At 41.8% G+C, this 27980-nt stretch overlaps 1 protein-coding gene across 1 annotated transcript; it reads right to left on the bottom strand.

The window, feature by feature from the left end:
* Positions 1-499: 499 nt before the first annotated feature.
* CDR2 (cerebellar degeneration related protein 2) lies at positions 500-27180 on the bottom strand. The gene is made up of 5 exons (XM_045776441.2): positions 26773-27180; positions 19197-19309; positions 5065-5213; positions 4642-4806; positions 500-3487 (listed from the first exon to the last, which is right to left on the bottom strand). The coding sequence occupies exons 1-5, from the start codon at positions 26849-26851 to the stop codon at positions 2623-2625; spliced, it is 1371 nt and encodes a 456-aa protein (XP_045632397.2). The 5' UTR covers positions 26852-27180; the 3' UTR covers positions 500-2622.
* Between the last annotated feature and the right edge of the window lie 800 nt (positions 27181-27980).

Below are 27980 nucleotides of genomic sequence, written 5' to 3'. Positions count from 1 at the left end.
GAGTCACACTCCTCTGAATGAACCAGCCAGGCACCCTGAAATACCTTGTAATTAATTCAACCAAAGAGGTAAAAAATTCAAACAATGAAAATAAAACATTGCTTCAAGAAATTAAGACATAAGTAAGTGGAAACACATCTCATGCTCACAGATTGGAAGAGTTAATACGGTTAAAATGTCAATAATACTCAGTGATCTACAGATTCGACGCAATCTCTATCCAAATCCCAGTGACAATTCTTGCAGAAATGATAAAACTACCCTAAAATTCATATGGAATCTCAAGGGACACTGAATAGCCAACACAATCTCAAAACAAAAACAAAAACAAAAGCTGGAGGACTCGTACTTCCTGATTTCAATACTTACATTGGGCTCCATGCTTGGTGGGGAGCCTGCTTCTCCCTCTGCCTGCCACTACCCCTGCTTGTGCTGAAAAATAAAATGTTAAAAAAAAAAAAAAAAATAGGCAAAAGACAATGGCCTTTTAACAGATTATAAAATACTCAATAAATGAAATTTAAACTACAAGGAAACCCCACTTTTCTTCCCTTAGTTTGGTAAGGGTCAGAAAGTTTACTGGCATGGGTGTGAGAACTGGGCATCCTCCTATATTGGTGGGGGATGGGAGCTGGGGGATCAGTAAACTAGAAGATGGTAATAGCAAAATGCTCTTTTTTACTTCATTTCTAATGATTTATCTTCTAAATCATTAATGTCCAAAGATACAGGGACTACTTAAATGGATTCTTATATATGGATATGTATGTGATATGTGATATATATACACACACACATCAGCGTGCCAGCCAGAGGACAGTCTGTCGTGGAATTTCCTGAGGTTAAACAGAACTGGATTATAGAGCAGACATCAGCAGCCACCTTCTTTCCTCAACTGTACCCATTGGTTAAAGGTACATGAAGAGTTTCTATCATGGATGTAATACTATTGTAAAGAATGTAAACGGTCAGATAGGTAAATGTTTCCAAGATACACAGTTCGGTGAAAACGGAAACTATAGTGACGGCAGCTGGTGGTGTATACACTTGAAGAAAACAGGCTGATGGGAACATACTCATGTACTAAACGTATGCACAGAATATTTTGGAAGAATATACAAGAAACTGGTAAGTAGTTGATCCTGGGGAGGAGCTAGGAGGTCAGGGACAACAAGATGACTTCCCTTACAAACTCTTCGTACTGTTTCACAAAATGAAAGCAAAATTTAGATTCAGTGCTCATTTTAATATTTAAATACTGTGAAGTGTCTTTCCTATTATTGAATGACCAAATGTTTTGAGTCAAATGCTATTAATTCAGAACCAGGTCTGACATTTCTAAAATAGTGAACATTGATATATAAAGTATATACATTTGAAAGTATGTTTCAGTCATATAGTTATTCCAATGAACACATTAACATGAGAATCCCAAAGAATGGGGAAAAATAGAAATAAATCATGATCAAATCTCAGCTATCTGTTGGAAGAAAAAAATGGCAAGTTGGTTACAACAGTAAAAGGGCTTCAGCTTAGAATTAGCAAGTCATCCATTTGTTCATTTTCATAGGTAGTTTTATTTGGTTTTTAGAAAAATATATACAATAACTGGAACTTCAGTTCTTTTAAATAGTTTTAAATTAGAAGTATACAAGTGAGATGAGTAGATTCCCACAGAACAATACTGTTTAGTAAAGTAGCAGGCAGCAATTTCTGCAGCAAGTCAACAACATTTCTAGGAACCACGGGAACTGAGCAAGGGCAGCTTGTGGCTGTCCGCTTAGCCAGCTCGGACAACACAGTAGGAGCGAGCGGCTTGATCTTGCTTCTTTAGTTTGACTTGAAGAACGATTTACATATTTACCTATGCCAACCACTACAGCTTTGAGTACAAACATACATCTGAAGGAACGGGGCGGTGGGGGGGAGGCCCTCTAGGGCCTATGCTAAAAGCTGACTTTGGTCAAACCAGAGCTTGCCTTTCAGTCTGGTATCGGTTGGATTTAGATGCATTATGATCACTTGTCAGTCTCAGCTCCACTGGTAGCAGATGTAACAAAACTCAAGGCTTGGAGTATCTGTTAATGCCATTTATTTTGGATTAGACCCCTGCTTTCTCCTGGACATTCTTCTTAATGAATTCACAGTATCCAACAGTATGTGAAAGCTACTTCAGTTTGGAAGCCATCTGACTTCTATAGTTCTGAGAAACAAGGAGGCAGTAGGAGTTGCCTTAGTTCTGTTTCAACTCTGCCCTTTTGCCCCTGTATCCCATACACTATCTACTATACACTAGAGTAACTCCAGGCCTACTTCCCTCAGGAGCATGGATCTATCCCTCCACTGGTTCTGGGGCTTTTCAAGGAATCACAACCTAATCAGCGCACCAGCCAGAGGCCAGGTTGTCATGGGATTTCCTGAGGAGCTTAAATGGAACTGGATTATAGAACTGACACCAGCAGCCACCTTCTTCGCCTGCTGCTGTTCGCAGCTGCTAAATAAGCAAACCGACGAGGCAAACGTCATGAGCGATATCGGGCTGTGGGGTTTACAAACACTTGTCGGAGTGTGAGAGAAGGGTGAAACGAAATAGACAAATTAGTAGTAGAGCTGGAGGCTGAATTAGGAATGAGAGGACAGCGATCGGTATTTTGTTCTCTGTTCATCTATTTCCTGCTTAGTTTTCTTGATGCAACTAAAGATCTCCTTAAAGAGCGCTTTGTATTCCGGAGGTGTCGTGGTGGTAGGGGAACTGACGGGCTCTGGGGTAACAGAGGCTGGCTCCCAGCTGCTGGTGCCAGGCTCAGGCTGCACATTCGTCGCGGCCAGGTCTTTGGCTAGAGCCCTGGAGGTCTGCACCGCCTTGTGGGACAGGGAGTCCTCCTCCTGCTGGCACTTCTTCAGCAGCTCCTCATACTTCACCTTCAGGGCGCTGTACTGAGTGTCCACTTCATGCAGAAGGGAGATGCCCCTCTGCTTCACAGCCCTGGCCCTCCGAATGCAGGTCTCCTCGTGGCCCCTCACGATGTCCCCCCCCGCCAAGCTGCTTAGCACCGTCTCGCTGCTGCTGCGCTTGAGCGGCTTTCGGTGGGCCTCCGGCACAGGCAGCAACAGCTCCTCCAGAAGGCTCTGGCTGTGTTCCTTGAAAGGGATGAACAGAGAGTCCGGCACCAGCTTCTCGACCCCATTCACAAAAGGATGCTCCGACTGCAGCATCTGCCGCATCTCCGCCACCTCGGCCTCCAATTCCAGCGCCCGCGCTCGGTAGGCGTCTGTGGCTCCCAGCTGCTGTTCCAGGTCACTGTTCTCCTTGAGCACAAGCCCATATTCCTCCTCCATAGTCACCCGCTTCTGCCGCTCCAGGCTCAGCTGCGCCTGCAACATCGTCACTGTTTTCTTCAAATGCTCATTTTCTTCTTCATCAGGGCTTTGCTGACTTTGCAAGGAAGTGATCTTCTCGGCAAACACATGATCATACACAAAGTGTCTAGGAGAAAAACGGTGAAAGAATATATTACCAAAAAAATGTAACTGGGTCAACTGGGAATGAAAACAGGGAGATTGATTTTTGTTTTCAACTCAGTATTTTTGAGGAACTGTGACAGTGATCAATTTTTTTGCCTATTCTAAACACATGTAAGAAAACATAATTTTTGTGACTATTCTTTTAACCATTAAAAGTACTACAGAGGGACGCCTGGGTGGCTCATTCAGTTAAGTGTCTGAGCCCCACGTTGGGCTCCTTGCTCAGTGGGGAGCCTGCTTCTCCCTCTGCCTGCTGCTCCCCCTGCTTGTGCTGACAAAATCTTTAAAAATAAACAAATAAATAAATAAAAGTACTACAGAACACCCATTCTCAAAGCCGAGTTATGACTGATGCCTGTCAAGGAAAATTAGAATGGCTCAGTGGTTCTTAACCTTAGCTGCATACCAGAATCACCTGGGCAGCTTTTTACCTGCACCCAGAGATCCTGATTTAGGCCTGACAGACTCATTGGTATTGGTGTTTGAAAAATTCCAAAGCGACTTGATGAACAGTCCAGGTTGACAGCCACCAAATGCAGAAGCCAGTAGCTCTCCTGTGCAAAGTCCTAGGCAAATTTCAACTGTGCTTATTTGTGTGATGTTTATATCTGCCTCTCCCTGAGACTGGAAGTATGAAGGCAGGAACTGGGCTTATTTTGCTCACCACTCCTCATGTCTGGCATAGCACCTGTCATATAATAGGTGCTCAAGTAGTAGTTCTTAAATATTCAGTCTCTTAACTCTAAATTATAAAGGCATTTCTGTAGGCAAAAAATTTGTTTTATTGAAATTTCGATTTTTTTCTACTCTAATGTGAAATACAACCCCCGAACCTGCAGTCTATCAGAAGTACTGCACCTTAAAGACTTAACACATGAAAAGCACTGAAACGAATACTCCCAAGACTTTCAAAAATAAGTTTTTGCAGAATTACTAATACCCAAGAACTCTATCAGTTGTATGTGTACGTTTAAGTGGTTTTGCTCAAACCACTGGTAGTCTCATTGCCAAGTGGCATTTCTTAAAAGGGTACTTTTAATCTACTGGAGTCCAGGATGTGTTGCGGACATGAGACGCTCCCCTGCTCATCAGTGCCACAGAAGGGCAGGCTCTTACTGGCGGAGGTCATACAGCTCTTTCAGACATGAGAAGCTGGGTGCCGATTTCTCCTGGTCACATCTCCCCTGGCTCCTTCTTCCTTGGCCAGATGACTTCAACTCCTCCACTTGGCTCTGGAGGTGATCAATGTTGGTTTGTAGGCATTCGATTGTTTCGGTCAGACTGTGAGGAACAGACAGAAGCCATTTGTTGCTTGTCATATTAAATTAAGGGCATAAGCAGTGAGGAGAGATTAGTTGCCAGCCACTCAAACTGGGCTTTCTTAATTGGAAAGGACTTCTATTTAATCTCTATTCTCCATAAAGAATTAAATTAAACCATACCCCATACTGACCCAAACCCACTACAGCCACATTCTCTTCTAGTTTATACTAAATGACTTCCCCCTAGGGCTTCCTCAATGGATTCTAGAAAATTTACCTCAGAATCTTTTGCTGTGAGGCCTTGCTGTCAGCAACTAGCTTTTGATTTGTTTCTTCCAGTTCCCTTGCTGTGACATCTAATTGCTCATAAACCTTTGCATGCTGTTCATTCATCTGCCGTAGAAGCTCCACCTGCTTGGTCAGATACTGTAAGAGAAAATGATTGTGACCAGGTTATACATTAAACAGACAAAATACCTGCAGCATTCTAACACCCACTCTCTCATTCTCCGACACCAACTGGGTACCCTACAATTCAATTCTGACACTCCCTACCTGTAGTCAGCCCACAGGTTAGAAGGGCTCAGTCCCAGGCTACTGTCCCACCTCAGACACCAGCTGCACGACCCAGAGACCACCTGTACTTCTGACCAACCAGCTGTAAATTGGAAGGTTTCCGCAATCTCCCCTCAGGTTCAGTAATTCACTACAATAGCTCACAGAACTCAGGAAATCACTTTCCTTACACTGACTGCTTTATTAAAAAGATTTAACCACTCAGGAAGAGCCACATGGGAGAGATGCACAGGGCCGAGTATTGGGGTGGAGAATAGTGCAGAGTTTCCACGCCCTCTCCAGACGTAGCACCCTCCCAGCATATCGATGTGCTCCTTGTTTCAAGATTTTAGTGAAGCTTCACTGCATACACACGATTGACGAAATCACTGGCCATGGTGACTGAACTCAATCTCCAGCCCCGTCCCCTCCCCCCAGAGGTTGAGGGTTGGACTGATGGTTCTTTTTTTTTTTTTTTTTTTTTTTTTTTTTTTAGAGATTTTATTTATTTATGTGACAGAGAGACAGCCATCGAGAGAGGGAACACAAGCAGGGGGAGTGGGAGAGGAAGAAGCAGGCTCATAGCGGAGGAGCCCGATGTGGGACTCGATCCCGGTAAGCCGGGATCACGCCCTGAGCCGAAGGCAGACGCTTAACGACTGCGCTACCCAGGCGCCCTGGACTGATGGTTCTAACCCTCTAATAACATGGTTGTGCTCCTTCTGGCAACAAGTTCCCATCCTTTCACTCAGGAAATTCCAAGTGTTTTAGAAGCTCTGTGTCAGGAACTAGAGACGAAGATCAAATACATGATTTTCATTATACCACAATACCAGAGGTTTATTTTATGTAAAGAAAAACTTTAAATCCCAATTAAAGTACTTGCCTATAGGAAATAAGTACAGGCCATCCTTTATATGTTTGCTTTCCTTAATGCTTACCAACATCCTATGTATCATGAGGCTGGTTGACTCTTGCAAAGCACAAGACATGCATAAAATTAATATTCAACAAGAAAATCTAAAGTGAGACTGACAATTCCACAAGAGAAAAAGCAATGGAACACATGATTGATGTTTAAGCAAAAATACCATGTTTTACAGAAATAGGAAAGCCTAAAGTAGAGAATTTTAGATGACTTTTTACTTGGAAAAAAGTCCAATTTTTTTCTCCAAATGAGCCATTCTGGACCAAAAAATAGGGAAAATAACATTAATTTAACCAGAAAGAGATATTCGGCTTACTATGATTCAAAGACTCTTGTTATTTTTAATACTGTGAGGGTGTTATCACCATAATCCTCCTTATTCATGAGAAATTTGCCAGATTGCTTTCTAAATGGCCAAGGATAAAAGGGAATAATCAGTCTTCATGCCTCAGTGTTAAATTACATTGATTTCCCCTCCTACTCAACTCTACCAGAAGACAAACACAGTATATATTTCAAGTGAAATATTCATAATATTTCTCTGGAGCACAACTAGAAAGAGAAAAAGAAGGTGGGTTCAAAGTATCACCAATGATGGTAATAGACCAAAGACATGGCTTTAAATTCTTTCTTTCTTTTCTTTCTTTTCTTCCTTCCTTCCTTCCCTTCCTTCCTTCTCTATCTATCTATCTATCTATCTATCTATCTATCTATCTATCTATCTATCTATCTATCGAGGCTCCATGCCCAGTGCAGAGCCCAACGTGGGGCTTGAACTCACAAACCTAAGATCAAGACCTGAAGGGTCGGACATTTAACCAACTGAGCCACCCAGGTGCCCCAAGACATGACATTTATTTTTTAAGATTTATTTATTTGAGAGCACGCACACACACAGGGGAGGGGCAGAAGGAGAGAGGGTCTTAAGCAGACTGTGCTGAGTGTGGAGCCCAATGTAGGGCCCATTCTCATGACCCTGAGGTCACGACCTGAGCCAAAACCAAGAGTCAGACACTTAACCGACTGGGCCACCCAGGTGCCCCAAGAAAAGTGTTTTTAAAGTCATGTCTTGGGTACCTGGGTAGCTCAGTCAGTTAAGCATCTGACTCTTGGTTTCAGCTCAGGTCGTGACCTCAGGTCATGAGACTGGGCCCTGCACTGGGCTCCACACTCAGCGCAGAGTTGGCTTGGGATTCTCTCTCCTCCTCTGCCCCTCCCACTTGCTCTCTCGCAAATAAATAAATCTTCAAAAAACCCCAACACTTTTCTTGGGGCTTTTTATACAACTGTACAGTTGATCCTTGAACAACATGGGGTTGGGGGCACCAACTCCCGCACAGTTGAAAATCCACGTAGAACTTTTGACTCCTCCAACACTTTAACAGCCTACTATTGACTGGAAGCCTTACTGATAACATAAACAGTTAACACATTTTGTATGTTTATATGAATTACATGCCATATTCTGACAAAGTAAGCTAGACAAAAGAAAATGTTAAGAAAATCATGAGGGGCACCTTGGTGGCTCAGTGGGTTAAGCGTCTGCCTTTGGCTCAGGTCATAATCCCAGGCTCTTGGGATCACCCCCCTACCCCACAAATCAGGCTCGTTGCTCAGTGGGGAGTCTGCTTCTCCCTCTCCCTCTGCCCCTCCCCCACTAGTGCTTGCTCGCACGCGCGCTCTAATAAATGTTAAAAAAAAAAATCACAAGGAAGAGAAAATATATTTACACTACTGCTCTGTATCAGAAAAAAATCCTTGTGTAAGTGGACCCACATAGTTCAAACCTGTGTTGTCAACGGTCAACTGTACAACTGTATTCACAAAGCTAATGTGCTAAATGATTTTCAGTAGGCTCTTTAAATGACAATGTGGCAGAGTTGAAAAAAAGCTTATATGATCTTTTTAAAAATCTAGTTATATATCTTGGTAGCAATGTGTTGAGAAAACACTTAACTCTCATAACTTCAACTTTCTCATCTGGAACTCTTGGAGCCAAAAATGTTTTTGGAAAATTCTTTAAATTTTTTTTTTTAAAGATTTTATTTATTTACTCGACAGAGATAGAGACAGCCAGCGAGAGAGGGAACACAAGCAGGGGGAGTGGGAGAGGAAGAAGCAGGCTCATAGCGGAGGAGCCTGATGTGGGGCTCGATCCCACAACACCGGGATCACGCCCTGGGCCGAAGGCAGACGCTTAACCACTGTGCCACCCAGGCGCCCCATGGAAAATTCTTTAAATTTGAGAGAGACAACATGGCACACACACACGATAAACTTTATAACATCCTCAGTGAGGTATGGGCAGCACCCTGTAATTGAGCATTAATATTTCTGCATTGAAAAGTGTGAATAAGGATTATAAACAGCCTTACATCATCAGTTCAGGTAGGTTTTGCTACTAACTGAATTTGCTGCAAGCTTAAGAAAAAAATAATCTTGTTTTACAGAGCCTTTTGGGTTCAGAATTGAAAATAAGGGGTTGTGGATCAATGACTAACCTATCTTGTAGGACTTAAAGTATTAAATAAGGTAAGTGAGCACACACCAACCACAGTCCCTATAAAATCTTGTGTTTATTCTTCACTCCCTCAACACCCATCAGTTTCTCCTAGGAGTAGGTCCTTAATGCTGCCCTCTGGCTAGCAATGTCATAGCAGGTTCCTGTCACTAATGGGAATGTGTTCGATCCCTTAGGAACAAAGGTTTAGAATACAGGAATACATACAATAGGTACAGAAATTTCACAAGCTACTTTTATATCAAGTATAGGTCTTAGGTATTCTTTGGGACTGATTCACAATGACTTGAAAAAAGGCTAATGCTTAGACCAGACACTAATTATTAATTTACAACAGAAGCTGTCTCTGCCCAGTGACCGGAATATTCACATCCTCTGTAGGATACATCTGCCTCGTAGAAGGCAGGTGAGAGGTCAATTCCCACAGAAGACTTTTGGTGGGCACAGGATCAGAGAAAAGAGCCTGGTGGGAGGCAGCAGTAGCTAAAAGCACAGGCTCTGGGGTTGGAATTTGGTTTGAAGTTCTGCTTCACCACTTCTAACCAGGTGACCTTTGGCAAGTAGCTTAATTTTTCTCAGGTGAAATTTCCTCATCACCTACCTCACCAGGGTTTGCTTTAAGGTTCAAGTGTGTGAAGGGTTCAGCATGGCATGGGCATATGGTAAAACTGCTCAGTGAGAGGCAGCTATTGTCATCTTACCTACAGTTACAGTTCAAGAACATGAGTGTGCTAAGATTCATCTGGGGGCTTTATTAAACTATAGGAACCTGGGCCCCTTTCTTCTAAAATTCTGAGTCAATGAGACTGGGGCAGAGCCAGCACTCTGCATTTTCAGCAAAAACCCCAGGTGATGTCAGTACACGTCGTCCATGGATCACACTTATCAGAGAAATGTTGATCTCGGACATAGAAAATCCTGGAAGTCTCTCCTCCCCCAAACTAATGTCTTTCTCTTGGGTCCAGGAGACCTCAACATTCACTTGGATCAACAATGATTCTTAAGCTTAATGGTTACCGTTTCCCTCCTTAAGACTTGACTTTAGTTGCAGCTCTTCAACTAAGATGAAGCGATACCATAACTGTCCCAGCAGCCTTCTTTCCCAGCTCCACTTCATATGTTCTTACAGTCACACTTCCCCACAGTAACGCATTAGCTGTCTTGACCTTGTGTGCTGCTTCCTCAGTCTACCCAAGTACGGACTCTTTACAGATGACTAATTTTATCTACATTTTTAATTTTTTATTATGGATAATTTCAAACACATAAATGGGAAAAAATGGTTTAATGAGCCCTCTTCTATCCATCATCCGTTTTAACAATTATCAATCTTTTTGCATCTCTACTTTTCTTCTCATCTCCAATCATTTTAAACCAAAGCCAAGACATCTTGAGTCAAATATACATATTCACATATTTCTAAGAGAAAAGACTTTTCATTTGAACTACAGTTTTAATCATACCTAAAAGAATCCCAATAATCCCTTACTATCATCTATTTGTATTTCAGTGTAAATTAATATTTTCCCAACCATCTCTTAAGTGGCTCTTCCAGCTTCACTGGAGAGCTACTGATTCATCCTTATTTCACACTCAGCGTACCTTTACCTCAAAATTGTGGAGTTGCCTCACTCTAATCTAAGCAAGCTCCCCCTTCCTTTCAGGGATGTGTTTTTCCTGGCTGGTTCCATCTAAACCAGCAGTTCTTAACCGGGGGTCCACAGACAGAACTGAGAGCATCTGTGAATTTGGATGAGGGAGAAGTTACATCTTCATTTTCTCTAACTTCTGACATTTAGCACTTCCTTTGATTTTGAATGGAGGCAACAATCATCAGTAGTATGACGGGGTACCTAGGACTTCATCACCAATAGAAATCACAGGTATTTTCATATCAGCATGATAGTGGTTGCAGAAATCTTGACTTATTGGTTACACTCATCACTATTTGAATTTACAGTTTTTAGACTGACAATTAGGATCTTGGTATTTAATGTATTAATAACAAAACATATTACCATATCACATTTATTTTTTCATTATTTTGATAGGCATTTCAATATTACAGATTCCCTTTTATTCTATATATTTTAAGAGAATCAAAACAGACCTCACCAGACAGCCGAAGGGATCTGTGGCACAAAAATGGTTAAGAACTCCAATGTCCTGGGGCGCCTGGGTAGCGCAGTCGTTAAAGCGTCTGCCTTCGGCTCAGGGCGTGATCCCAGCGTTCCGGGATCGAGTCCCACATCGGGCTCCTCTGCTGGGAGCCTGCTTCTTCCTCTCCCACTCCCCCTGCTTGTGTTCCCTCTCTCGCTGGCTGTCTCTATCTCTGTCAAATAAATAAAATCTTAAAAAAAAAAAAAAAAAAAAAAGAACTCCAATGTCCTTTAGGCCTCTGTTCAAACATAACCTCTTCAGAAGCCTTTCCAGACCACCCTGTCTCAAGTAGCACTCCTCCCAAGGCACCTTATCAATTTTCTTCAAAACAATTAGCAACCAAAGTGCTTACTTTTAGTGTCCAGTCTTTCTAACCCTCCTTGCAAAGGGAAGCCTCTTCTCTCTCTAGTCAATTTAGCACAATTCCCGACACAAGTAGGGATTCAAAAAATACTGGCTAAATGGCAGTTTCTTTAAGTAGGCTTCACCTCCAATGTGGCACTTGAACTCATGACCCTGAGATTAAGAGTCACATGCTCCACCAAGTGAGCCAGCCAGGTGCCCCCAAATGGCAATTTCTAGACTTCTATTCACAACAGCTTATTGTGCACTATACCACAACTAAAACTGCTGAAATGTTGAGACTTAATTGAAAGATTCTAAGAAGGGCTTTGGTTATAACCCTCTTGGGAAAAGGTCTTAATAGCCACTAATTCCCTCCCCTCTTGCCCCATTTATAGACTTCTCTGTATTTATTCCCATGGCACAAATACTTCCCAGTAATCTGAAAGACATTTATAATTCCTACTAGCTATTTATTATGTGGTTGTTGCCCCATTTATCTTAAAGATTTTATTTGACAGAGATAGAATAAGCAGGGGGAGTAGAGTCAGAGGGAGAGGGAGAAGCAGGCTCCCCACTGAGCAGGGAGCCTGATGTGGGGGCTCAATTCCAGGACCCTGGGATCATGACCTGAGCCAAAGAGAGACGCTTAGCCTACTGAGCCACCCACTCGCCCTGTTGCCCCCTTTTAAAGATATAATGTTCAAATTAGAGTTGTGGCCAATATAAAGGAAACAAGTAAATATGCAAATAAAGTACAAAGAGGCTACAGTAGTCTCCCCTTATCCACTGGGGATACATTCCAAGACCCCCGGTAGGTGCCTGAAACTGGATAGCACTGAACCCTAAATATACGACTATGTTTTTTCCCCTACACATACATACCTACATACATACCTATGATAAAGTTTAATTTATAAATTTGGTACAGCAAGAAATTAATAATAAAATAGAACGATTATAGCAATATGCTGTAATAAAATTTATGTGAATGTGGTCTCTCTCAAAAGATCTCATTGTGCTGTACCTACACTTCTTACGATGCCGTGAGATGATAAAACACCACGTGATGAGATAAGGTCAGTGTCGCAGGCCCTGTGACACTGTATGAGGCTACCAGGGACCTTCTGACCATTCGACAGGAGAATCATCTGCTTCTGGATGGGGGCTGACCACATAACTGAAATTGCGGAAAGTGTAACCACAGACTGGGGGGGTGGGGAGGACTAGTGTATTAAAAAAAAAAAAAACTACAGTAAGTCCCCCTCGTTTGATATATAAACCTGTAATAAAAACACAATGAAAAACCATTTATGAAGAGCTTGTGATGCTTTGGTCTTAGAAGACTTAGCTTTAAGGACAATCTAAAGAATGGCAGGGAGCTTGTTTTCACATGACAGGAGTTTAATATTATTATTAAATCAAAACTAATCAGAAAAGCCTTACTCCTCCAAGAATCTGTAATAGGTTACCTAATAAAGAAGTCTCACTAACTTGGTCAGCAACTTAAAAGGAAAATTATTAGCTCTCTCAGCAAGTAGTGATTATAGGGCCAGAGAATCAGAACTCTATGTGGTCAGACACTGCTTTAACGCTTGGCTTCCAAAGTCTCAAATTAGTATTTATCTAATTTTTTCTGAATCTAGAAGGAAATGGGTTAGCTGATTTTCTACCCTTCATTTAAAGGCACAGATATGCTTTTAATGTTCTGGTTTTCTCCATTCAGAATCTTTGATACACAGCCTCAAATGAATCCGACAGGACTGCCAAGATCCCAAAATTCAAGTGCCAAAAACTGCTCAAGTACAAAAGCATCTGTCATAGTCAACAGCAGAAAGGGAGACATTTAAGCAAAACATGGGGAGGGGAACACAAGAGTAGCAAAAACACAGGCAAAAATGTCAACTTTATAGGCAAGAATATCAAAGTTTAAGTTCCATGAGTTATCACACACGTGTCTTGGAATTTGCATAGAATGCCACCTAGACCAGGAGTTCAAGGTTCAGGTTATGCACAAAAGCTATAAATAGGTCACCTTAACAACGGAGACAAACCTTTAAAAAAGAAAAGCCAGCAAGATTATATTAACACCTATCTGTAATTGCAGAACCCTGACCTGGAACGCAAGAAAAGACAGACACAACCCCTACTAAAAACACGTAAGGAATGGAATGGAAATTTGGCTTTTAGGCCGTGTTGGGATTATCCTTTTATTAAGGCTTACCACCCAAATCCTCTGAATTTAGTATCAAAATGACCCTCTACAATACTGAAGAAATATTTCCTATTACCTTTGAAAAACCTCTTTTCCCTGATTAAAATATTTTACTTTTCCTGTAGGAAATATAAGGGGGGAAAAAAGGGCATGAATATGAAAATAAAAACCACCTATAATATAATCACACTATTAGAAGTTTGGCTTGTTTTTAAGACCAATTTTCCAGTAATTGAAAAGGATTTATTTTTTTTTCTGAATTAAGACTCTTTCATTACTAAAATTCTTACAACACAGATAAACTGTGCAACAATTTATACTGCCCAAAATACATACACTTACATAACCTCATCTCCTCAGAACAACCCTGTGCCAATGTAGTACAAGCATTCTTATCACCATTAAACAGCGGAGCAAACATGGTTTTGAGAGGTAATTCACATGCTTAAAGTCTCTAGCTATTTGCCATAGAATCGAGGACTTAAACCTGAATGTTTTAATGCTGAAGCCAGAGCTCCTTCGGTCACCTTAAAAAATCTCCAGAGGTGGAAACCCCCAGTTTAGGAATCACTAGAAGTGCTTTGCAAATTGTTTATCTGTTCCTCTCTTAAGATACTGATTTCAAGGGGTGCCTGGTTGGCTCAGTTAGTAAAGTAGGTGACTCTCACATCTCAGGGTCATGAGTTTAAGTCCCATGTTGGGCACAGTATCTACTTACAAAAAAAAAAAAAAAAAGGATACTGATTTCAACAAGTATTTATTGATGATCTACTATGTGTGAAAGACCATGGATAAACACACCAACAACCTTCAACATTGCAATGGGAAATAGGTGGGGGTTGGGGGGGGCTAGAACAAATCAATAAATATATAGAATATTGATAAATGTAGTAAAGGAAGCATAAAATGCTTTAAAATTTCCAAGGAAGACATAAGCTCTTGAAACAAGGGATATCCTGAAGGCAAGACTACTTTGAGTGGTAGTGACAAGTCCTTGGGAATAATGCAGGTTTCTAAGCAGATATGCAACAAGAACGTAAGGCTGTAGCCTTGCTTACACGACTGCAGGAATCTTTAAGAGAATCCAATTATGTCTGATGGTGTCAGATCTCATTATACTCCAAAGCTTCTCTCCTCCCTCCTCACCCAGGAGAGAAAAACTTGCTCTGGAAACTTGAAAAATTAGATGTTCAGATTAACACTGAATAAAAGTCACACAGGCTATAGGCATCTCTGAAGCCAATCACTGCTTTCAATAGTTTTTTTTTTTTTTTTTTTTACATTAAAAACAATTACTAAGGGGCACCTGGGTGGCTCAGTCTGTTAAGCGTCTGCGTTCTGCTGGGGTCATGATCTCAGGGTCCTGGGATCGAGCCCCCATATCGTGCTCCCTGCTCAGCGGGGAGCCTGCTTCTCCCTCTCTCTGTGTGCACGCACACTCTCTCTCAAACAAATAAAATCTTTAGAAAAGTCACTAAAAAAATACTGATCAATTTTTATGAGGATTATTTGAAACTCACTCAGAGTCTTTGAAAGTACACTTGTAGTTCTACTTACAAAATACCCTTGACAGTTTCTTGGTTGTCTATTTCTATAATATCTATAACATGTTACAGTTTGGGGTATTTTATCCTAGTATTTTCACCAGTTCTACACAATTGTTTATCCACTTTCAGTAGTTTGTTCCAGTACCAGTCTTCTGGATTGTCTCATCTCAAATTTTTCTGGGTGGTAGGATAAAGGGCTGACTCTGGTTTTCAACTATGTCTTTTTCTACCTTTTAAAAAATAATCATGTATTACTTTTCTAGTCAGGAAAAGTCCAATAAACATTCTGAAAATTTAGTTTAAAACTTGTACAAGAGGTAAAGTTCAAACAGGCTAAACTAATCTAGATGTTAGAATACTGGTTAGTGGGAGGGACGACTGGCAGAGCTGATAATGTTCTCATTTCTTATCTGGCTGTTGGTTGCATCAGTATATTTACTTTATGAAGACTCATTCAACTATATATTTAGGATTTGTGCTTTTTTTCTGTATGCATATTTCAATAAGAAGTTTACTTAAAAAGAGAAAAAAACTGACCTAAGTTTTGAATTAAAGAAAGAGCCCTTACAAAACTTAGTGGGTTCCTGAAGGTTGCAATGATAAGCAGCACATAATGCAAGGGTCACCTTTTAGTAGGGAATTAGTCTCTTTGGCTGCCTGCTTCCTTTCATAAGAGCATCAAGCTTTCCTTGTTTTAGACTATTGGAAGTCTATGTTATGACTTGTAAGTCTGCACAGAAACAGATATGACCTGAGCAGATAATAAAGCCAGTTTGGCAGGGGGTGGGGGGGGTTTCCTCTGCCTGGTAAGCAGGCTTAACCAGCACTGCCATTTCATCACCCTATTTTGTCCCATCCTCATGGACTTTCATAAAGTGACTTATAAAAAAGAAAGCCAACTACAATGGCAGAGAAGAAATCTATGAAAGTGTTGTCTCAGTCAAAACACAGCTTTGGATTAAGAGTAAAATGTTGAATGCTGAAATGCTTGGATCTATGAACTAGGGGACTGCATGTTCTATTATGGAAACAAGAGATTCATGAAAATGGTTCCAGAATATTCCAGGCTAAATTTATTTGAATGGCTTATACATATATTTTAAATTTATATTTAATCATTAATATCTGAACTGGATACTTCATTTCCATTATACTTTGCAACATCTTACAGAAGACAATAGATGGTATAGTGTTATTTGTAGATTTAATTATTTATTTATTTATTTATTAAGATTTTATTTATTTATTTGACAGAGAGATCGAGAGCACAAGTAGGCAGAGCGGCAGGCAGAGGGAGAGAGAGAAGCAGGCTCCCTGCTAAGCAGGAAGCCTGATGTGAGGCTCGATCCCAGGACACTGAGATCATGAGCTGAGCTGAAGGCAGCCGCCTAACGTACTGAGCCACCCAGGCGCCCTAATTTTTTAAAGATTTTATTTGAGAGAGAGAGTGAGTGCACAAGAGGGGAGAGGGTTAGAGAGAAAGAGAGAAGCAGACTCCCCTCTCAGCAGGAAGCCCAATGCAGGGCTCGATTCCAGGACTCCAGGATCATGACCTGAGGCGAAGGCAGATGCTTAACGGACTGAGCCACCCAAGTGCCCCTGCCATTCGTAGATTTAGAGAATCTCAAAGATCTGTGGATTCTTTTTTCAGAATGTCAACAATCTGTCTTCACTATTTAATTATCCTTAATACCACAGGGGGGAAAAAGGTAGAAAATAAGTAACTTAGAGCATAAAGCAATTATGTTTGTGATCTCCTGTGGCAACAAATAGGCATCATTCTCTTATGTATGCAAATATTTGTACTTTTTTCATCTATATTTAGGAGATATTCTAAAATAAGTATCAGCTATAGTATTCAGTTACAGTGATTTGACAGAAAACATCAATACAGTGTATTAAGACTATGTTTCTTTTTTTTTTCTTAAGATTTTATCTATTTATTTGAGAGAGAGATCACAAGGGGGGGGTGGGGGAGGGTAGAGGGAGAAACAGGCTCCCCGCTGAGCAGGGAGCGCAATGCGGGACTTGATCTTAGGACCTTGAGATCATGACCCGAGCAAAAGGCAGCCACTTATCCAACTGAGCCACCCAGGCGCCAACGACTATGTTTCTACCGAAATACAAATAGATGTATCTGACGGTATAAGATAGTCGTCATGTATATGCCCTAGGACTGCTCTTTGAAATCTTCTGATGAGTTGTAAAGCAAAGTCTATGACACAAAGCAGGTATGAATTTCTTGACCATGTATGACACTTGGCTAGTTTTAACAGTTTTAAAAATGCCCAGTTTTTCTGCATTTTTAGGTTTCTGGCAAACTGTACATTCAATTCTGGGTATGGCATGTTCTATGCTCTTTTGATATAAAATGTGCTAAAAACGGTTGCTGATGACCTTAATATTATAAGATACACCATCCTAAAATTATAAAAGTATATTTCCCACAGAGCCAGTTACATCATTGGCTATATTCATAGATCCTGATAAAGGAGAGGATCTACTGCCTACACAAATCTTAATTATGGCTACTATGTAAAATTAAGGATAGTGGGATTATGAATTTGCCTTATTTTTAAATTTTTTTTAGGGTGGGTGAGGAAAGGCAGAGGGAGAGAGAAACTTAAGCAGGCTCCTGCCCACCACAGAGCCCAATGCAGGGCTCGATCTCACAACCCTGATATCATAACCTGAGCCAAAATTAAGAGTTGGGAGGCTTAACTGACTGAGCCACCCAGGTGCCCCACTCAGTAAATTCTGATCACTGTTCTAAGGTCTTTTATATTTTTTGTGCACAGAGACACAAGTGTCCTGTTTCTAATGTACCAATTTGAGGGGAAGGAATTGTAATTTAAGTGCAAAGCTTTTTTGGGGTGTGTGTGTGTGGGTAGAGCATGGAGAAAAGTATTCTAATGGGACAACTGTCGGGTTAATATCCAAAATCATCATCTTTATTTTCGTAAATATTTTAAAATAATCTGTACACTCAACATAGGACTCAAACCCACAATCCCAAGATCAAGAGCCACAGGCTCCACAGACTGAGCCAGACAGGTGCTCCCCAAAATTATCATCTTTACAGTCAGGTGGCCTACACATAACTGGACTACTTGAATGGGATCATTTACAATATCTTGTATTTTATGCAAGTACCTTGCATTTTATTTTTTAAAAGATTTTATTTGAGAGAGAGAACACACGTATGAGTGTCAGGGAGGGGCAGATGGAGATGGAAAGGGGGAGAGAGAACCTCAAGCAGACTCCGTGTTGAGCGAGGAGCCTCTTGGGGCTCAATCTCACAACCCTGATATCATAACCTGAGCCAAAATCAAGAATCGAACGTCTAAAGACTGAGCCACCCAGTTGCCCCAGCATCTTGCATTTTAATGCCTTAATCTAATATCTCATTTTAGTTAAACTAAGTGGAAAAGCACTCTTTTAATTTAAAAAAAAAAATCTACCAAAAGTGAAATAAATTAAGATCATACCAAGGAGAAAGAAATATCCATTTTATGATTTTTTTTTTAAAGTAAACTCTAACATAACATAGGGCTTGAACTTAAGACCCTAAGATCAAGAGTTGTATGCTCTACCCACTGAGTCTGCCAGGTATCCCTGATTCATTCTCTGAATGGCACAAGAAGTTTAAACACATTATGAAATCAGGTATTACAATTTAAAAAATTTTCCATCTAAACCCAAATTTAAGATGGTGATTGGCAGTGGTTGGGAAAGGGAATGCAAACAAGGAGGGAGCCTCAACAGTGTGGGTAGTTTTTTCTTAAGGTGGGTGGTGGGTACACAGGTGTTCATTGTATTATTCTCTTACACCATTCGGCCTATCTGAAATATTGCATAATTCATTTAAAAGAAAAAAGTAAAAAATGAAGTATAATATTCACATCTTTATTGTACTTCACATACTGGTAAATACCGACCATTTACTTCTAGTACACTTCACCAAGGTGAAGAGAGAAATTTCTTTCATCAGACGTATGTTGTGAGAGCATAAAGAAAATAGAAATCAACCTCCCCACCCTCTCCAATGATTCTTTGAAAGTACTATTTTAGCAGAATATGATTGGTCAATAGCAGCAACATGCCACAACTCAAAGTGTAACTCTCTTAATGAGTAAATTACCTCAATTTCCTGTAACTGCTCCTGATTGGTTGTATACATCTGCTGAAGAGAATCCTCCAACTCTGTGTTCCGATCCAGTAATGTCTTCCCAAGTTCAGCAGCAAGTTGGAGATCTAGCACAACAAGTGAATCTTAGGATAATGCAAATGATCTCACTTCAACATTGTATATAACCCAGTCGTTAAAATAAGAATCAAGACCTAACCCAACACACAAAGTTTAAGTCAGATCCCAATGGAAGGTGGAATGGCACAGAAAGAAACCCGAGTTCTACTTAAAATTCAGTTGAACTGGGTCCCTCTACCAGGTAATGCGTGCTCTTATGTACCCTTATTTGTAAGACTGAAGAACAGTGATCTACTTCATGGAGATGTACTCATTAGTTCAGAAATGATCATTCATCATGGTGATGTCTAACATAATTATTTGCTCATGGACTGGACTTACTTATATCCTCATTGTCTACTTTTTTTCTGGGGACCTTTGAGCCAAAGTATAGGTAGATCTTTCAATAGTCTCTAGAATTCCCATAAAATCTGGCTGCTGTGAATTCAACTATTAAAGTGAAGTTTGTGGTACCGATCCTGGGCTCCTAAGGAGACTAAAAATTAAGTCAAAAAAGGGAAAAATACACCAGTAATAAGAACACTGCACCATGTCTCTCGTTTTTTTTCTACTTCTCTTCGTGTCCCTCCAAGATGAGCAAGCCAGATAGGCAGTGCAGAGACAGTTTTTAAACTACATGTCAATAGCTTATACTTTGGTTTAGCACAAAACTATCTTTCTATTTTGAACCTATTTTTCCACTCTCTCTCTTCTTAGGCATATATGTACATAAGACAGGATTTGTTTGTATTATACCCAATACCCTAGAAATAAAAATTTAATGATACAAAAAAGGACACTAGTTCTAACATAGTAACAGAAACACTTACCTGCATAGTAAGTTTCATGGGAGGCCCTTTAACATAGTGAGAAATACACTGAACTGAGTAGGAAGGGCTGAGGTCCAGTTGTGGCTACCATTTACCAGGTTAACACTTTCAGTATGGTGACTTTAAAGGTCTCTACACTTAGTATTTTTGTCTAGACAGAAGACAGTCCCGTCAATGTAAGACTGTGAAAATCAAATGAAATACTATATAACAGAGGACTTCAGAAACTATGTTGCAAACAAAGTGAAGTAGTATTAGTATGCACTGATTCACAAATTAATGTTTTTATTGCTAGGCATTATGCTATTAAGCTTTAGCTATAGAATGGTGGATAAAATGGATGAAGTTCCTGTCATCCTGACACTTCGAGACTAATGCGAAAAGCCAGACAGCAAGTAAGTAAATAAACTTGCCAATGTGATGAACACTTTTCATTCATAAATGCATGTATACATTAATACCAGACACTAGGTATATAAGAGTGAACTTAGCTAAAAAAAATTCCCTGCCCTCATGAAGCTGAATAAATGACCCTGTAGATCAATCTAGAGGACCAGCATTCCAGGCAGAGACAAAACAAGTACAAAGGCTCTAGGAGGAAGTGTGACTGGAGCAAATGAGAAGGCCAATGAGGCCAAAGCAAAGTGTGTATGGGGGGCAGAGACAGTGATAAGTCAGAGGAGCTCTAAGGTTGCCCAGCCAGCTTGTGTAGGGCCTACGAAGGTCAAGATTTTGGCTTTTACTCTCAGTGAAATGGAACCCAATGAAAGCTTTTGACAGGATGAGTGGCTGCTGTGTAAACAGACTGCAAGAGACAAAGATGGAAGCAGGGTGACAGGAGGATGCTGCAATCATCTGGGTGAGAGATGATGGTGGCTTGGACTATACTGGCAGAGACGGAGAGAAGAGGTAGGAATCTGGATACAGTTAAAAGCAGAGCTAAAAAGAATTTATCAACCAATTAAATGTGATGTGTGAGAAAGAAAAAAACAGATTTGGTGATAATGAATTAAGGATTTATTTTAGACAGGGAAGTCACAAGGAAAGTCTGAGGGGACATTTTAGCTGAGGCTTGAGGAATGAGGATCTCACCATATAAAAAAGCCAGACAGAGGCACTGCAATAGGAAAGAACTTGGTATAGTCTACAACCTGACAAAAAGCCAGTGTGACAAAAGCATGAGGGGGAGAGGGGGAAGAGATGAAGCTGGAGGATGGGCAGCAATCAGAACATGCAAGATTTTAGCCCATGGTAAAGAATATTTTAATTTTATTCTAAGTATAATGGAAAGTCATTTTGGTTAATGTCATACATTTGGTTCATGTCATACATGAAAACAAGGAGCCTCACTACATGTGCTCTTTAATCTTAATTTTTAGAGGTTGACAAATAAGGTTTTGTGTTTATTCATTACTATCGACATTAAAACTTAACCTAGAGAAAGTGGTAAAAGAAAAGCCACAATTTTTGTTACCTGGTCCTGTCCATTAGAGTGCATAATTAGTATTCTACTTAGTTAGTTTTCCCTCATTAGGAAAAAACAAAGCCTCAAAACCAGCACACACCACTCCAGCTCATTTTGAAACACCTTACACCTATTTATAATTAAATCGGTATTTATGTTGGTAGACAGGAGTTAAATACATTCTCTCATGATTTAAATATTAACAACATCTATTAATGTACTTAAGACTTCAGATAACAAGTCTATGAAATAACATCTTCTATTCACAAGGCATAGAACCTTAACAAACAGCTCAAAGCATTTAAGAGATATTTATCTTTTCAGGGTATTTAGCCTGGATTTTCAAATGAGACAATGTGAAGCACAAAGATGCTAACTGACCTGACCAAATCTACATGGTGAGTCACAGCAAAACAGAAACTACTGTCAACAGGTTCTAACTTCACCGTCATCATACTGGGAGTACTGGGAGTATGCCATCTTTACACTGGGAGGTCTGCATACCTCTTTGTTTCAGGTAGGAAGTAAATTTCCCTTTGAGGTACTTATCTTTTCACTTGTTCTTATAGATGGCAATGAGAAATCAGAGTTGAGCTACTTGGCTTTTATTTTATTGCCTGCTCTGCCAGTGAAAGCACACACAATCCCAGGCAAGTTAATATCCTGCTTTCATCAAATGCAAAAGGAACTATGCAGATGCTCCAGAAATAATTATTTGGTACTCATAGGACATGTAATGTGTATACATAGCCCCACACAGAAGCCACTATGCTTATTTAAGACAAAGCATATAAACATTACCTAAACATTACTTAAACCTCTCCTGGCCTGTTGTAAGGTGGTAATTCCTCACTGGGAAGGACCAGAGACTCACCAAAGGTGTTCTTAACTAGTGATCAAAACCTGAGCCAAACCTTCTTCCAGACTCAAGACTAACTTCAGACCATCTTCAACTACTTTGATTCAGTTATGAAACTATCTACTATTTAATACACAGCCAGGGGCAGCTTTCCTGCGCTGGCTGCTGCAGGAAGAGATGCCAAGCACAGCACTGTTCCAGTAAATAGCAAGCAGAAAAGAATTTGAGACTTGTCCTTATCTCAAGCCTTATTTCCAGTTAAACAAAGCCCCAACCTGGTTCAGTAACCTGAAGTCTCAATCTCCTAAATATTTCATAGAAGTTTAGGATAGAATTCTGGCAAAACAAGCCCCACTACAAGTAAGTATCTGTGAAGTTGCACTGCATAATAGGATATTACTTCATCTGTTAGTTTAAAGACAAGGGTCTTTTTTTGGTCTTAAAAAAAATTCACTTCCTGTTGTGTAGCATCTGGCTTCCATAACCAAAAGGAGCTAAAAGCTGGCAGTAAGCCCAAGAAGAGTTTCTAAATAATTAGTGGGGGAAATGGGAGAATGCTCAACGTCCTTTATATTTTTAATTAAGGCACAAAAAGAAAGGAAACAATATAGTTTTGAAGCCTTATACACCTGATCATCTCTATTTTACAATAAGGATTTTCATTAAGAGGTTGTCTTTTCTAAATCCTATTGAACTGAGCTAGGCTAAAAATACCACACATTTACTGGAGGCTTGAGAATTACAACCTACCAATACCTTCATATGTTTAATGTTTTCACTAATTAATCTTTGCAAGTGAAAATAATCAACTTCAACAGCGTAAACTGTAAGCTTTAAACAGGTACTCTGCTCAGCCCTATGCCAAAGCAAAAGATTAGCTCTGGCAGCTCAGTGATTTTTTTTTAAAGGATCCTTTTTTCTGGAATTCTGAAACTTTTAAATTCCACTGCTATTATATTTTTGTTTTACTTCAGTTTTCACAAACTATGAGGACAACACATTCCCATGTTAGCTGTAGTCTGCAGCAGTAATTCAACAACATTAAGGCTGCAAGCTTTTCCTATTACAAAATCAAATGCGTCATTTCATGATGCTTCTGTGTAACTCCTGTTGCCAACGTTACTATAATTGGGAAAGCAAAAGATCTGAATATAAACATCAAGAAAAATGATGGTGCCAGTTTTAATGACTCTTCAACAATGATTCAGCAAATTAGTTGGACACATGGAAAATGTACTCATCATATAAAGAAACAGAAATCTGAGGGTTCCTTTAAACTATGATTTCATTTGCTGATCCATATAGTAGGAACTTGAAACCTTATTCTAAGCTTGCACAGCTCACCAAATGACAATTACAATAGCAGCTGGACTAAAAGAAAACTCAGTCTCTGAAGTCTTTCCACCTTGTTCTCAGGGGCACATTTCAAAGCAAGCACCATCATTACCTGCACAGACGGCTCCTGCTGTCCCAGAAAGGATCTTACCCATAGAGATCATTGTCAGTATTCTTACTGCGCCAACTCAGCTCTCTGACAAAAGACAGTCTCTTTATCAAAGTGTTCTGTAAAAGCAAAGGGTTTTCTCCTTCTGCCTGCACAAGGTCTACATGTTTCTAACAAGGTATAAATGGTGGACCACAGCCTTCCGAGGTTAGAATTTTTCAGCAATTTTAATTTTAAAAAATTCTCCAGCAAACTTTGTTATGGTCTATTTACTTAAATAATGCTTCTATTGCTAAAGGAAACAAGTTTGTAGTTTAATGACTGAGAACAGGATCTTAAAAAGTTTTAGCAGCTCTCTCCAAACAAGCCTTGCTCAGTAAATAGTGAGGATGTTAAAAAAAAAAAAAAAAAAAAAGAACAGATGTCTGCACTTGATAAAATCCCATTAGATGTGCTCATCAATCTGTTTAACAGGACAGACTCGCTCCCAAACTGTATTCAGCACCAAATATCTACTGAGGGCCTACCATGTGCCAGGCACTGTAGTTGGGCACATACCAAGAGGCAAAACCCCCAGGCTTCACCAGTAAACAGATTCGTAGACTGTCAACTCCAGGAATAGGATCCTATCCTATCTACCCTTATCTTGTGGATAGGCACCATGACCCCAGTGCCTAGATGGATACCTGGCACAGACTCAATAATAAGTTTTTCAGAAATTAACACAGTCAAAAATTCATTAGAACTTTAAGTGTTCTTTAACATACCATTTTAAAAAATTGGGACAAAGATATCCTTTTATTCACAGTGCAGACTTCATTCTTCTACAGGCCATATTCACAAGTTATGATTGCTGGAATTTCACATCTATTCCTACCCTACGCACTTGGTTATGATATACAGGGTTATGTCAAAGTCCATTGTGATAACAGATGTAAAAGTCTTTTGAAAAGGAGAGAACAAATTCCAAATGCAAATTGACATTAAGGAGATTCAGACCTGTGCTCATTAAGGTTTCCTTAAACTTGAACATCTGATGGCTTATTTTGATCAGAGGTTAAAGAGTTCCACATGTAATGCCAACATGTGGCATTTGTTTCCCATAGACTGAAATCTTACAACTGGTTATTCTTAACAACTTGCCGCAGGGTGGAAGAGCAGTGTGGACTAAAGCACCTGATGGAAGAGAGCCATGAAAACAGTAATTCTGGGTGAGCGACTCAGTTCAACAAATATTAAAACTGAGCTTCTATTATGTGCTAAGTTTGTTAGATTTAAAAAGAAGGGGGGGGGGATCCTGCACAGATCTATGCTTGCTAAAGAAAGATATTTAGCTTTGATTATACAAACTGCTTCATTTATTGTAGGGAAATACTGCAATTGTGCAGTGGTTGCCTCATTAATCCTGGAGAAGTATCAAACTAGGCCATCAATCCTTATGGGGAATTTTGAAAACAGGTTTGTTAAAATGTAAGACAAATTTGCCTTGTGGACATTGAGAACACATGATGGCAAATACTACACTGCAGCCACTCAACAGCTTGGGCTATTTAAGCGAAACTGTGAACCACTTTGATTCAAGTGACTATCCACGACATATCAAAAATCACCTTTCCCCAAAAGAGTTGCTTGTACTTAGAAAAGGCAAACAAATAAGTCATTCAAGCCTACGTCCTTCCCCCACACCCAAGTTCAATGATTACCATGAACCAACATCATGGTCATTTAATATTCAACTAAGTGAGATGTTAATTTTCAGTGCAAGCTTAAAGCTGAAAAAGTTGATTTTACAGAATTGCAGAGACCGAAGATGGCTGAAAAAAAATCCTAAAAAGTGTTCAGTATAGTGGCTAAGAAAGTTGGCTCTGAAGTTTGGAGTGGAAATCCTAGCTCTCCCAATAACAGTATCTACACTACGTCCATAACTGGATGGGAGGACTAAATGAGCACCAATGTTAAGAACCCACAAAAAGCGTTCCCCAAATGCAAATTCCCTCTATTAAGGCGCAAAACAAGGTGGGGGCACTGGCTCCAAACTGAAGGCTGCTCTAAGATTTCTCTCCGGAGACACCTTGGGCAAGAAATTCAAGGCAGGCCAGGATCTGAATGCCTGTTTTTCACTAAAAGCTAGAGCGCAAACTGCAAGAAGTGGGAGAGGCAGAAGTGCCTCAAGTCACTTTCACTTGGCATCTAGTGAACTACGTAAAATAAAAAAAAAAAAAAAAAATTTTTTTTTTTTTCAACTTTCTAACACCCGACTGAAGAAGCTGTAAACCGGTGATAAAGGAGAGATAAGGCCTGGACAGTGGCTACGACTCCTCGCTCTGTGTGTGTTCAAAAAGGCTTGCCCCCATACTTGACTCGAGCGAAGTCGTTTGGCCGTTTTAGCCTCGCTTTCCTCATCTGGGAAATGGGGACAGGAGAAGTTCCTCTCCGAGGAATGGATGGAGCGGGTGAGGTGGGTGGGCCCGGCACGGTTCTTGCCACACAACGCTGCTACCCCTACCACCTGTAGCAGCTCCCACTCGGTGCGGGCGGGGAGGGGGGGCTCCCCCGGAGGCGCCGAGGCCGCGGGGTGCAAGCCGGGAAGGGGCCGTCCTGCGCCTCCAAAGAATACGAGGAGGATTCAACCACCTAAACGGTGCCCGGCCCACACGCAGGGATAGCGAGGGTCACTGCGCAGAAGCGGCCTCCCGACGGGCTGGGCGCGCGGCCGGTGCCCAAACCAGGTGAGCGCCGGACCTTCCCGCACCTGGCGTCCGCTGGCCGCCGGCAAGAGCAACTTTTTAACGGTTTCGCGCTCGGGAGTCATCCAGCCCAGGCCGGCCGCCCGCCCGAGGCGGGGGGGGGGGGGGCGGCGACCGCGCCCTCACCTTGCTGGAGGTCCTGGTGGTCGTACCACGGCTCGTCCTCCTTCATCTCAAACTCCTCCACTAGGTTTTCCGCCAACATCTCGACCGGCTCCTCCGGGGGCAGCGGCCGCCGCCGCCGCCGTCCCGCCTCAGCCGCTGCCCCGGGCGCTCCACCGGCTCCTCCGCCCTCAGCCAGAGCCGCCCTCCGGCGGGACGCGACGCCGCCCAAGCTCCGCCGCGCCTCCTGACCAGAACTGCTCCCCGCCGCCGCCGCGGGGCGGCCCGCACCGCACGTCGCGGACCGGCTTCCCGACCCGCCTCGAACCGCCCAACGGCCGCAACGGCCGGAGCCCCGGCACGAGCGCCCCGGCCGGCGCCCTGAGCCGGCTCTTCACGCTCCAGCCGGGCCCAACGTGGCACTTTGGCAGAACCCTCCCCGGCCGGGGCCGCGATTCAAACCCCCGGCGGCGCCTCGGCCAATCGCGAGCGGGCCGCCGGCCGAGCGGCAGCAACGTTGTCCAATCCTGTCTCACCGCAGACTCGCGGGCCGCCCGGTCTCGCGGGCAAGCAGCCAATGGCGACTCCGGAAGAAACAAAGAAGGCGGGGGAAAGGCTAAGGGGTGCGGCCGAGGGCCCCGCCCCCTCATCTACGTTGGGTCGCTTATGGGCCAGCGTTCCGGGCGCTGGTTGTGGAGGTGGCTACCTCCGCGGCGCCTGTGGTGGGTGTCCGGCCGGCCAGTTAGCCGGTGGACGGGCTACGTGGGCTCGAGGGGCGGGGGTACGGCCTCTGAGCAATGCGCGATTGTCCCTTGGTGCAAGCGGAGGCGCGAAGAGTGCCGGGAGCCAGAGGTCTGCTGCCCTGCTGGCCCCTTTTGGTCTTTTGACTCCCAGATTTGCTCTCCTCGATCTGGAGAAATTAAGGGTCGGTCGGGAGTTTAGGGCTGTTAGCTGTGTTCCCCTTGATTATCTACGCGCTCACCTCCAACCCACTGAGAGTTGTACTTACTTCCCCTGAGACAGAGGGCCCCATTTGAGTATCTGGGGGCGGAAAAGGGTGCAGTTGAAGGTATCTCCTTAGAAAAAAACTTGCAAGCACTTTTGCACACGATTTTTAAAAGTTTCATAGACCAGCCTCTAGTTAAGGACCCGGGGTCAAGACATTGCACCTGGAGGGAATTGAATGCAGCCCTAGCACTTGCTGGCCAGCAGGGCAGTGAACTTCGTTCTCC

Source organism: Ursus americanus, chromosome 2 (genome assembly GCF_024610735.1).
Source record: "Ursus americanus isolate L20-20 chromosome 2, mUrsAme1.1.p, whole genome shotgun sequence".
NCBI lineage: Eukaryota > Metazoa > Chordata > Mammalia > Carnivora > Ursidae > Ursus > Ursus americanus.
This window is presented reverse-complemented; position numbering and strand designations above follow the sequence as displayed.

Bases quoted from the DNA above. Each gene is read 5' to 3' on its own strand.
- CDR2 (XM_045776441.2), bottom strand. From the start codon at position 26,851: ATGTTGGCGGAAAACCTAGTGGAGGAGTTTGAGATGAAGGAGGACGAG. The intron at 5,214-19,196 runs GTAATTTACTCA...TTTCTCTTACAG, and splicing joins AGCAGTTACAGGAAATTGAG to TATCTGACCAAGCAGGTGGA. The intron at 4,807-5,064 runs GTAAATTTTCTA...TGTTCCTCACAG, and splicing joins TCACAGCAAAAGATTCTGAG to TCTGACCGAAACAATCGAAT.